The sequence below is a fragment of the Phycodurus eques genome, chromosome 16 (assembly GCF_024500275.1).
Source record: "Phycodurus eques isolate BA_2022a chromosome 16, UOR_Pequ_1.1, whole genome shotgun sequence".
NCBI lineage: Eukaryota > Metazoa > Chordata > Actinopteri > Syngnathiformes > Syngnathidae > Phycodurus > Phycodurus eques.
This window is the reverse complement of record NC_084540.1, coordinates 15,634,378-15,647,424: the sequence shown is the minus strand read 5'-3', so window position 1 is coordinate 15,647,424 and position 13,047 is coordinate 15,634,378. Positions and strand designations below refer to the sequence as shown.

At 42.8% G+C, this 13,047-nt stretch overlaps 1 protein-coding gene across 2 annotated transcripts in view; it reads right to left on the bottom strand.

Annotated features, from left to right (window-relative positions):
* asic2 (acid-sensing (proton-gated) ion channel 2) overlaps positions 1-13,047 on the bottom strand; it is a 157,096-nt gene that overhangs the window by 143,724 nt on the left and 325 nt on the right. Inside the window, exons 2-4 of one of the 2 annotated variants that reach the window (XM_061701017.1) lie at positions 11,955-12,023; positions 11,388-11,745; positions 8,525-9,147 (exon numbers count right to left, since the gene is read on the bottom strand). In XM_061701017.1, coding sequence (XP_061557001.1) covers positions 8,525-9,094 — 570 coding nt within the window. In that variant the 5' untranslated portion in view covers positions 9,095-9,147; positions 11,388-11,745; positions 11,955-12,023. Of the gene's footprint in view, positions 1-8,524; positions 9,148-9,595; positions 9,647-11,387; positions 11,746-11,954; positions 12,024-13,047 lie in introns of those variants that run through there. The other variant, XM_061701016.1, reaches the window with a different exon arrangement.

Sequence of the window (13,047 nt, the reverse complement as noted above, 5' to 3'; positions counted from 1 at the left end):
AATAGTTCTGCAGTCAAGTCTGTCATAAGGCTCAGGGAAGTCATTTTGGTCTGGCAGTGACAAACATTTACGTCTCATCGCTCGTCACAATGGCCGCCAAAGTGATCAATGGTGTCAAGGAGGCGAGCGACACTGAACGCGAAGCGTCTCTTTGTGCCTAGAGCTACGTGTCAATTCAGCAGTGTGAATCAGGCACAAACTCCTTGATACCTTACTACAACAAAGAAAAGGAGCATTTTAGAGGTTACAGTTCTTACTGAAACGCTGATGGCTAAGAAGTCTATTGGGACATTTTTGGTGTATTTTTAAACAAGAATAGCATGAAATTACGATGTATTGAACTTATTTATGTTTTGTTTCGAAATGCATATAATATGTTGACAATAAGTGCTGAAAACATGCAATGACTGGGAACAATTAAGTACTGAATTGTTGAGATATAGGGTTAAACTCTTTCACCATCTCAGTTGTACGGATTTTTTTGAGCGAGGCTGTAAACAAGCAAGTACGCACTTGGGTTCGGGTGTACATTCTGGCCATGAGCCACCCCTCCTTCACCACATAAGTACTCAGCGCTCTCAGATTAGCTGTATCGATTCGGCGCCATTGTCACTTCCTTATTGATAATAACTTTCTAAATTTCTACCACTGCAGTGTGCAGTTAGCTATTTAGCTATGCTTACAACCTGAAAAAATACATCTCTGTAGTGTTATGTGTTTTGTGGTATTTGGGCTACAGTGTCTCTGCAGTGTGCCCCCATGCCCAGTGTAGAACCAGACGCCTGCACCACCCCACGCCTGCCCATCAGTGTCAGAGGATTGTAGGATCGGGATATGGATCGGCACACCGGCGTATGGGCTGTCTGCCTCAAAGTGTTCGCTGGCGGCATAAGGAGGAAGGCAAGAGGAAGATCAAGGAAAACAAATTAAATAAATGAATTTCAAAAATCATTCAGGGTGACCGGTGCGTCGCCCTGCTCTGGCCGCTTCAGAGTACGTCATTGGTGGCCACAACTCCGGCAACGACCCATTGAATTTCAACGGAGCCAAAGGAGGAGAAAATTGCCGGCAGCCGGTCATTGGGAAAAGGGAGGCATTTATTTGTCGGCCAAAATGATGAACAAAACTTCAGTGGTGCCGCGACCATACTCATAATGCAAAACACTCATATCTCAAATCATCTTTCCCCATTGAAAATGAATGGAAATGCCCTAAAACTGTTCCAGCCTCCCAAAAAAACAACAAAACATTTTTGCGATGTGTTTTTTAAAAGGAGAAAATAGGAATAAATAGTATACATAATTATTAAGTGTAAAATATGGAGACGGTCACAACTAAGGTCAATAAGCTACAATAATATTGTCGCTCCATCATTTGTGTTCAAATATCTGTGGTTTTAAGGGTTATAACACCGCAACAGCGATGCTATGAGTTAGCCCATCTAGTGCGTCTTCCATCATGTGTTAGCATTGAGCTATCGGGGGCATTCAGAAGACAAAGTTGTTTGGTTGTTTAATACACAGTGTGTAATTGTCTTTGTTTTGTGTTTAGTTTGACTGCAGACTTCAACTGGGAATAGCAGTAAATAGCTTGAAGCCTCTTTTTGGATGAATCCTTCATTATCTTCCACACTGCTGCTTGTTGTGAAGTAAGTAGAGTTGAGTTCACTGCCACCGTAGAACGCTCGTACCTAAAAAAAAATTTTTAAAGTGAAAGCAAAAAAACAAATTCTACCGAACGACGGCTTGTATCACGAAAAACAAAAAAAGTCAGGTCACTCGTATCACAAGGCATCACTGTATATTTATATTAAAAAAAAGAAGAAAAAAAGCAAAGGCTAAGCAACATTAAGATGCAAATGTACAGACACAGTAGACAACAAACTATTTATTTTTAATTGTTATTGTCTGAGGGACGGGTGACTAAAAGCATTCTCGTGTATTCCAGCGTGGGGGCACGACCCCGCATCCGTTTCATCTCACCACAGTCTCGCCGTTCATTTATCTGCCCGTCCGTGCAGGCGGCACACTGGCCAGATGCAATTTTGTGGCGCATGTCCAGCTCCTGGGCTGCGATTTTATAAGCATACTTCAGTGCTATACAAATGAGCTTCCATTATAAGAGCAGGTGATAACAAGGGAGGTTAATATAGACCTTTTAGTCCTAGTAGGCTCCCGTCATGCAACTCGCAGACAGAAAAGAAGCTGTTAAACAAGATGGGGTTTGCGAGACACACTCTTAAAAGTTCGCCGGTCACACTGTCCTGCCGAGAAACATTAAACAAACCCCACTGATTAGTCGGCATGTTTGAGATGAGGCTTTTACGCCAACTCATTGAAAACCTTATTGTTATAGTCTTCGCTGGCCGATGAAATCTATGGCAAAGTGCCATAGGGAGTCTGACAGAACCATCATATTTTGTGGAAATGAAAAGCTGATTGTAATCACTTGGCAGAAATAAAATTCCAGTCATCGTCCATCATATTCCACACAAACGCTAATTTCAATTTCCTATGTAATGCGAAAGAACGGTGCATTCAGGGTTAGTTGGGACGTTGTCCGAAAAGCTTGTAACTACAACTAGGGTTTCAAAGGGGAGAAAGTTTCTGGTAAATTTCGATGGAAATCTAAGATGGGGAATTTTGGAAATATTCAAAGTGGAAACTTTCCATGGGAATTTATGTGAAGTAACTTGGAATTGAGGGGAATGTAATAGAAATATCAAATCAAAGCATATATTAAATAACACACACTGATTTATCATAAGCCATCCAAGAAAACTAGGCAAAATAGACAGCTCTCCTCGCCCACAAGCGAGGACATGACTGTACCTTAATTGCTACATTTTGTTTTACTTCACTCAAACGGCAGCATATCAGGATTGTGCGAAAATATATTTACCTCAACGACATGTAAGTTCCCTTTTAAGAACTAACCTTCATTTTGTAAATTCCTAGTTTATTCCCTTTTAATCCCATAAATCCCTGTTAATTTTCATGGAAAGTTTCCAACATTCCCATAATTTTTCAACCGTTGTCACAACACTGAAGGTGACTGCCAGTCGCACATTTAGATTTAGAACAATGTTTCGAACAGATGTGTCTTATTGATGTGTGCAAGTCAAAATCAGTGTATAAATTCATCATTCATCTACGATAATAACGTCAGTAACCCAACAGCACCTTGAAATTTGTAAAGCGCGCGGGATTCAAGCAGCAACTCTCTGAATAATGGACGACGGCGAAGACGCACGCGAGAGAGAGAGAGAGCTCAGGGACAAACGGCTGGAAGCCAGAAATGTTGAATTCATCCCAGACGTTTTCTCCCCAGACTACAAAATTTGTGGACTCTTGTGCCGAGCAATCGCCGCTTCTCATTTGTCTCATTTAGTTCTGGCATCGCCGCGGTAACCGGGAGCGTGAGGCTGCCAGCCAGCAGGTAAAGTCTGTGTTACCTCAAATAAACACCTAATAAAAGCCTCCCTTTTGGCATCAGAAAAAAAATGGGTAGCAACTGTCCACACTGCTGGGCGCATTTAATCTCCATTGCTAAGATTAACAGCATAATCTACCAAGGTCTCTGATGTATTAAAGAGTAGAGTCTTGCCACATCTGGCACGGCATTGAAGACGGAATGTGTGGCCGTGATTGGCCACATGAGTGCTTGTGATGTGAAGTGATTAGTTTTGTGAGCAGTCATGTGAGTGGTTATGCGATTGGTCATGCATATGAAGCGATTGGTCATGGGAGCGATCCAAATAGTGCCAAGTGATTGGCCAAATGATTGCCAAGAATGAAATTTGTTTTACACTCTACTTTCACCTAATTCCATTAACACGACATACAATACAGTAACATTGTTTAATATCTAACAATAGTTTTAAAAAAGAAATACCCCCTAATAGATGCCTACCACCATCTGCAGTTGAAGCATTCCAGATTTAAGAGTCCACTTACAAACAGAGGTAACAGCCAGCCAAATAGATAGAAATATAGATAATTTCATCCAGAAGGGAACTTGACTTAAGTAATAATAAGTTTGACGTTCCAATGTACGTGATCTTTGGTTTGGTGGTGCGACAAGTGTCATGTTGACGGAAAGAAGGCACATCGTCCTGACGCTGATGTCAATGGTGCTGGACACAGGTGGGAGCGCCAGAGGAGCGGCTTGACATTTGAAAGTCCTTGAGAAGACTCAAGAGTTGCTTTTCATCCTTGCTGAAAATATTTGACAATAATAATAATAAGAAGAAGAAATGCAGCACTTCCCTCCTCGAGGAGCCAAAAATGTGACTGCTGGAAACGACACAGGAATCCCTTTCCCAAATTCATGCAGAATTTCAGCAAATTTGGTGAATCAGAGGCATAAGAGTAGAGCTGGCATTTATTCGCCTGTGCCTTTCACACAGAACCCAGCGAAGCAGGACAGACAGTCAAAGCATCAATTTCTTGATTTGTTTTGCTCATCGAATTGCATCTGAAATGTACACTGTGGGACTGAAGCGGAACAGCAACAACATGAACGTACAGTGTGAAAGAGGCTCTCTTTTATATTTTCAGCAAAATAAGACCAACAACTTGACATGAACCGCTTTGTTTTGACGTTAGCGTTGATTGTAGCATTCTGCGTGCAGTGTCGTCTTGTTTTGTTTCATTCGTTTAAAACACGTGCCACAGACACCTACGGGCCTTGAGCAGAATAGCAACTACCTGAACATACAGCGTGAACGGGGAGGGGGTCTGATATCTATAGCAAAAATCAAAAGACAGACACACACACACACACACACACACACACAGTTCTAAAAAGTAAATTGCTTTGATGTTAGTTTTAGCACTTGTTTTAACACTTCTAAAGCTGCATGAAGCTACATCTCCTTTGCCTGCATGAACATCAGCCAACATCCAGAGGAACCTGACCTCATCCACAGTGTGTGTGTGCGTGTATGTGTGTGAGTGTGTGTATCTTTTTGTGTGTTTGTGTGAGAGAGAGAGAGAGAGCGTGTGTTTGGAAGCTGTCAACTAAGCAGCCAATAAAAAAAAAATGTAATAAAAGTATGAGCTATTGATCCAGACAAAACCACAGGCCAAATCAATGGCTCTCCAGTGTTTACCACCAGCGGCATCATCATAATCCACACATCATGTGCGTGTGTGTGTGCGTGCGGGCCAGGTTCCAGCCTCTCCTCCTCTGATGGTGCAGGTCTCAGATGTGGTGTGTTCTGCCAGGATGTTTCAAAAAATTACATTAAAAACTTGAACGCCAACTCCGATGACGGATGGCAGCACCTCCATATCTGGCTGACGTGATTGGCGGAGATCTTTGCGGAAGAACCGCCCACCAATCGCGTCTCACTTGAAATCAGCCCGCGTCCGTAACGAATTAACAAGCGGCTAATTTGCAAAGGACCACAGGGAGAGAGTTATCAGCTTTCACATTGAGGCTCAGAGGGATTTGGTAGCAAAGACAAACGATACTGCACACACAGTGGAATATATCTAGACATCTTATCGGGTCATTCAGAAAGTCGCTCCACAATGGGTGCCAGGATACCTCCGTGTGATAGAACGCAAGTGACTACCACTGACCTGAAGAGATCCAGCTGGTTACTGTAGAGACTGTCAAAAACATTGTTGGTGAACTAAACTTCAAACAACGACAAAAACAGATATTTTTTTTTAAAAAGGCAGCGGGAGCAAAACTGAGTTCGGTTGTACTTCATTGAAGTATTTAACAATGTACTCATGTTATTTTTTGATCAATCCTCATCCGCAAATCCATCAAAGTCCTCATCCTCTGTATCCGAAATGAACAGCTCGGCAAGTTCTCCATCAAACACGCCAGGTTCCCTCTCGTCATTGTCGGAGTCAGTCTCGTTGCCGGGGGGCTGTTCAGCAATAATGCCTGCTTTTACGAAAGCTCTAACGACAGTGCAAGCAGACACGTTAGCCCAAGCATCCACAATCCATTCACAAATTGTGGCGTAACTCGCCCGGCGCTGCCGCCTAGTCTTTGTAAAGCTGTGTTCACCAAATGTCATCCATGGCTCCCACGCCGCTCACAACTTCACTTTGAACGCCCTGTTTACACCGATGTCCAGCGGTTGGAGTTCCATCGTCAAGCCTCCCGGAATGGTGGCACCTCGCCCTGTTTACGCGTTTTGTTTTTCTTTTTTTTCCGGCGGAAACTAAGCTCCGCCTTCTTGACTTGGAGAAGCTCGTTTTCCTGCTTCCTCCACTTGCGAACCATGGATTTGTTGATCTTGAATTCTCTCGCGGCTGTTCAATTCCCATGTTCCTCCGCGTAACTAATAGCTTGCAGTTTAAATTGTGCTTCGTAAGCGTGTCTCTTCGTAGGTGCCATTTTCGGGGGTCCTTAGCCAAACCGATGCATATACCGGAAATATATACCTACCGGGGGCGTGTCTTTAGCGTCCTCTGTCACACGCACCCTTCCCCCTTTACGTCCGTATGCTGTACTCAGTCATGTCCGCCTTCCATTATATAAGCAGCGTGTCGGCAGGAAATGCTCCCAGTCAGTCAAGCGGAGCGCTCATTAAAGTCACACAACAACATTTACAGATTTTGGAACTCGATGCACACATAAGGCGTGCCGCATTATAAGGCGGCCCGTCCATTTTGGAGAAAATTTAAGCCTTTTAAGTGCGTCTTATGGTCGTGAAAATACGGTACATAATACATATACCACTGTTATAGTTTTAATTGCATGAATAAATTTGGCGATGTGTGTCCTTTTTTTGGCTCGTGTCCCTGCCCCCACAAATGTCTGTGCACGTGCCTGATTGTTGTATTCATTTCAAACGTGCAAGGTAGCAGCTGACAAATGAACTGATGAGGATAGCTCACATTATAGAAATTGTATGAGAACTAAGGAAGGCAGGCTAAATCGAGTGCTTGTTTTAGTCACAAAGAAGTATTTGTTCATGTGTGACGCTCACACCGAGTGTCTGTGCAGACTGTGGGAACTCACATGACGCCCATGACAGGCGGCGACCTCTAGTTTTGGTATTTTTTAGCATCCGCGGGGAGGTGAAGGTGCGTCGCTACGGTACAACGAGGTGACAAGCCTGGAGCAGCTGCAGCAACAGGCGACGAGACAGAACGAGGCCTTCTTGTGGCCTCTCGTCAACACGATTACGAACGGGGTTTTGAACGCGACCCACGACATCCAAGATGGCCGCTAAAGGGAGACAAGCGGGGACTTGCCAGGCTACGCAGGCTAACCGCGACAGAAGAGGGCAAGCCGACTGTCACAACGAGTCAAAGATGAAAACTAGCACTGTAGAAACAGTGGATTCAACCTGTAGCCTAGCATTGGCCTCCAAGGGGCACATTGAAATCCTTCCCTAACATCCCCCCTCCATTTTCTGAACCGCTTATCCTCAGTAGGGTCACGGGTGTGCTGGCGCCTATCTCAGCTGACTTTGGGCGAGAGTCAGGGTACACCCTGAACAAGGTCGCCAATCGCAGGCCACATGACCTGGCAAATTTTTACATTGTGTGCTGAACTTTGTAGTGTTCATATTTGAGGGTGCCCAATTAAGATTTTTTTTCACGGCCTATTTACATGAATTTTTCAGTAATGGGGAGGGGTTCAATGTACCCAATCTTGAAGCCATACTTGCATTCAACAGATTTTACTTTGACCCCTTCCTCACGTAGTTTGTTTATTTATGTATTTTTATTTTTTTTTAGTTTTATAGAAACTTGCCAAAAGGTTTTTGTAAACAAGCACCAACTAGCAGACAAAATTGCTACAGAAACGTCTCAGCGGAGGAAAACAACTTTTGAAACCAATTATTTCAGAATAAGGCTACTTATGACATTTGCTAGCCAGAGGCTGAGCAGCACTGTGGGTGTTTACGGCGTAGACGTGCGCTTGGAGCGCAAAGCAGTTACATTTCCTGTCTGAAAACATGTAACGTAACAGAACCAGACCACCGAAGCCCAAACAACTTATTGAGTACTATTACTGTCTTCAAGCATTATAGACAGAATGGAAGAAAATGTCAGAAAAAGGGCCTTATCTTTAAGTCCTACCTGAATTTAACGATTCTACCTTGGCCTGCGCCCAGTCTGGTCTTTAAGTCTTGTAGAAACTTGAAAAGACGTTTTTGCACACCAGTGCTAACGAGCGTACAAAACAACTATGAAAACTTTTCAGTGCAGGAAACAGACAACTCTCAAAATAAAGGATTTCAGAACAAGGGAGACAGCGAACAATCGGCGGAGGCCGAGTCGCACGAGGCAACAAGTGGGTGTTGACTTTGGTCCGACATGAAGGCGTTGAAAGATCACAAGTCGGGTTTCAGTTTGACAGAATATGCATTAAGACACAAATGAACCCGGAAAGCCAAGGAGGGAACATAAAGAGGTTGCGAGACAAGGCCCGGGAGGTGAAAGCGTGGGAGGAAAAGATCCGCTTTCAGTCTAAGGAGGACACAACGAGGCGACTCTAATCTGTCAACCCGGCTGACGTTTCCCTTGGAGGAGAGCGCACTCACCGTCTGGAAGTCTTGGTGGCTGCACTCCTGGCCTTGATAGCGGCAGTAGAGCATCATCTCCTGCAGGTCGTGTCCGACACGCTCCACAAACTCGCGCATGCTGAAGGCTTTGGGCTTGTACGCCGTGAAGTTGGCGCGCTCCCGCAGGAAGTCCAGAACGTCAGGCTCGGCCAGGTGCGGCTGCGGGACGCTCAAGTGCACGTCCAGCAGCGCCAGCAGCTCACCGGCGTGGTAGAGGTCGTTGCGCGTCAGTCGTCCGAAGCGGTAGGCGTTGAGGTTGCACACGGTGACGGCGGGGAAGACCAGGCTGCCCGACACCACCGCGTCCACGCTGGTCACGTGCGGGAAGGACAGGAAGTAGGACAGACGCTCGGCGCTCTCCAGGGCCAGCAGGGCCGTGCAGGTCAACAGCGCCGCCGCCCACAGGAAGCGCCTCGCCGTCCCGCCACCGCCGGAGTAGGGAAAGACGAAGCGCAGGCCGTGCAGGGTGCTTCCGAACGCGAAGGCCCGCCAGGAGCCAGGACGCAGGCTGGAGCTCTCCCGGCTGCCGCAGCTCTCCTTCAGGTCCATCGTCCACGGGACCTCCGTCGCCTCGGGAAGCTTCTTCCCCGCCGCTCCCACACCTGCACCGCAAATGCTAACGTGAGCTCACATATAGATATATACAGCACATCATATGCATTTCTAGCCCATTTTTTAAATTGAATCCCAGAACCCTTACAATTTTAGACTACAGTATTTATTTATTTATTTATTTATTTATTTCACGTTAATAAAGTGTATAACGATACAGTAATTGGTTGAAACATAATATTTGAACACCAAAAATTGTTTGTAACACTCAGTCTCTCCCACCTCTCCCCGGCTGGGCTCTAAAGGCACCATTTGCACAGAGCAGGACAATGCTTTTTAGTGCTGTACAGTCATGGAGTAAACAGTAGAACCCGTCTTAAACCAGGATATGTGGAACATTTATTCTTTCTACAACTTCTACGCCTCCATACCAAGACACTATTACTATGACCATTCCTCATTTTTGCTGCATTTAATTGTAGCTCATTGTTAACTGACCTTTTATTCTAGCTAGGAAACAAATCAGGTTCATAGAGAACGCCCCACTGTCCTCTGTGTGAATTGGAATGAAAGAAGCTAGCTGTTGTGTTAATATCAAAGCCAAGGTGGTACTGCCAAGCTAACCGACTGCATGCCCATTAACATCATAACAAAGAGAGGAATTTATGTGTTCCAAGTATTCACAAAAGTCACTTTATGTTAATGTGCTTTGCATGTTGTCCATTGAACTTCATATAAAAAGACCAAAACATGACTCCAATGTTCATTTTGGCATTTTCACTACTCACTATAGGGGACTGGGGGAAAAAATACATACTGTTAATGTGCATGTCGAGGTGCTCTTATATCAAAATGAATTGTATTCCCCCAGAAATTAGTAGGGTTACAATATTTTTTTTTTACGATTCCAATTTATTCCTACTTTGCTGTGGATTTAATTTAAATTAACCTTTATCAAATTTGAAAGGTTGGTCACACACTTTCCCCCCCTTTCATAAATATGGGAATAAAATCGCATTAAAATGTATAAATTTCTATTGCCTGTCCGGGAGCTCAGCACCTCTAAACCTCTGATCCTAGAACTGCCCCTGCAGCACAGTGTACACTGAATTTCCCTATGAGATATTCCAATTTTTACAATAAAATATATTTAAATTTTTAAAAATTTAAAATTTAAATACTAAAAATGCAATTAAAAAATAAAGATATATTTAGAAAAATAAAAGCAAATGCAAATTGAAGTAAATACGATTACAAAATTAAATTAAAAAAATCAAATAAAAAAATAAAAATAAAATTAAGTAAATGGAACTATGATAAAAGAACATTTAAAAAATTAACAAACTATTTTTAAATCAAGAAACTAATTCAATACCATTTTAAATCAGATAAAAACTAAATGAAATAAATAGAAGTAAATACAGTTAAAAGTACATATTAAAAAACGAAAAAAATTAAACAATGTTGAATAAAATAAATTATTACAATAATAAAATGAAATATATATATATAAATTAATTGAAGAATTACATTAAAATGTAAAATATGTAAAATGCTATAAACAAAATTGAGATGAGTTGAGTAAACATTTAAAGAAATAAAATTAAATAATTTACAACAAAAACAAGTGAATAATTTAATTAAATGTTACTCATCTAATCACAGACCTTAAACGTAAATTACTTATTATGTTGAAAGAAATACAAGTATTTTAAATATTAGACAAAATAAAAATGTACTTTTTACTGTAAAATACAAATAAATACAATACAAATAAATTAAATAGCTAAGTTAAAGTTGAAAATATAAAAAAATATTTTAAGTAAATGTAATAAAACAAAGTTAAAACACAATACAAAATCTAAATGTAATTATGTTTAGGTTTCTTTTGAATGTAAAATGTTTAATAAATGCACAACTATTAATTTAAAATTTTAAATAAAGTAAAATTAACTTTGTTTCAATGGAAAACTAAGTTTAAAAATAAAAAAAATACAAAACAAATGTAAAACTAAATTAAAAAATATGTTCATGAATAAATAAAAACTAAAATACAAATAATAATTAGAATAGAAAGAATAATTCATTTGTTAAAATTGTTCAATCACCACCAAATATCCTCTTCCCATCCTTTCCTAAACGTGCACACTTAATTTCATAGTGACAGAATTCAAACACTCACTCTCACGTAATCTCACACACATACACACACACACACACACACACACACACGTCACACGTATGTCCAAGCTTCCCAGATTCTCCCATGCGTGCAACTGACGGCCAGCACCTTTCGTCTTCAGCTTAGCGAGGACACATCCGGCGTGAGTGTGTGAGAGCAGAGGCTGGGTGAGCTGTTGATGATCAAAGCCACTGTTTAGTCGCGCGCGCCCATCCAAACTCCTCCCGTCGTCCTCCGTCCGGCTACATCCGCTCGCCCGCCTCTTTCCTGCTCATCTGTGGTGGAGCCTGACAACGGCGGAGAGAGAAAGAGAGAGAGAGAGAGGGAGAAAAAGAGAGGAGAGAAGGGAGGCGAAAGAGAGGGAAGGCTGGTTCACTCCCTCCTCTCACTCACACTTCCACATCCCGTCACCTCGGATAGACACAGGCGGACAGATGGGAAACGGGAAGATGTGCCAAGACGCAGACTTGGATGCATGGTGATGGAGGTGTAGTTGTTTGTTGAGAAGGAGGAGTGGAGGGCGGGGAAGGTATTTGGTGAGGGGGGGGGGGGGGTGACATGGGAAGTGAAGCAGAAGTGAGGCGTGATGTTTGGAAGGAGGGAGCGAGACCAAAAAAAGAAACTTGGGGTGGGGGGGATTGGGAGCGAGGTCAGAGGTAGCACACCATCACTCACACATGAGAGGATACGAGGCAAACATCCTTGTTGTGAGAGTCTTCGTATGGAGGATGAAGGCAGGAGGGCCTGGAAAGGCAGGATAATAAAAGGGGGAAAGATTTTTCAAATTAAATTTTCCTCACACAGCACAGCAAGGTCATAATATCAATTCATCTTAAAAAACAATACTTGTAATTTTACATTTTTCACACGTTTCCAGACTGTGATACACATGCCATGGCAACAGGTGGCGCTGTAACACTAGGTGTACATTTTAAAACATACAGTAAAACTATGTAAACAGTATAATAAAACATCCATCCATCCATCCATCCATTTTCTGCGCCGCTTCTCCTCACTAGGGTCGCAGGCGTGCTGGAGACTATCCCAGCTGTCATCGGGCAGGAGGCGGGGTACACCCTGAATTTAGAGTCTCCAATTAATGCATGTTTTGGGGATGTAGGAGGAAACCGGAGTGCCCGGAGAAAACCCACGCAGGCACCGGGAGAACATGCAAACTCCACACAGGCGGGGCTGGGATTTGAACCCCAGTCCTCAGAACTGCGAGGCAGATGTGCTAACTAGTTAGCTGCCGTAAAATAATACAATTAAATGAAAATTAAATACATTTTAAAACATCTAAAGTTAAAAAATACAATACAATAATCCCTCGTTCATCACGTGGGTTACCTTGTATTAATTTATATTTCACAGCGGCGGACGACTGGTTAGCACATCTGCCTCACAGTTCTGAGGACCTGAGTTCAAATCCGGCCCCGGCTGTGTGGAATTTGCATGTTCCTGCGTGAGTTTTCTCTGGGTACTCCGGTTTCCTCCCACATCCCAAAAGCACGCATGGTAAGTTAATTGAAAACTCTAAATTCCCCATACGTGTGAATGGTTGGTTGTCTATGTGTGCCCTGCGATTGGCTGGCGACCAGTTCAGAGTGTATCCTGCCTCTCGCCTAGAGTCAGATGGGATAGGCTCCAGCATGCCCGCGACCCTAGTGAGGATAAGCGGTACAGAAAATGGATGTATTGTATTTCAAAGCGTCATGAATATACAGTAATACCAAAAAATATGCATGGGAAGTGGATATATTATTTTTGT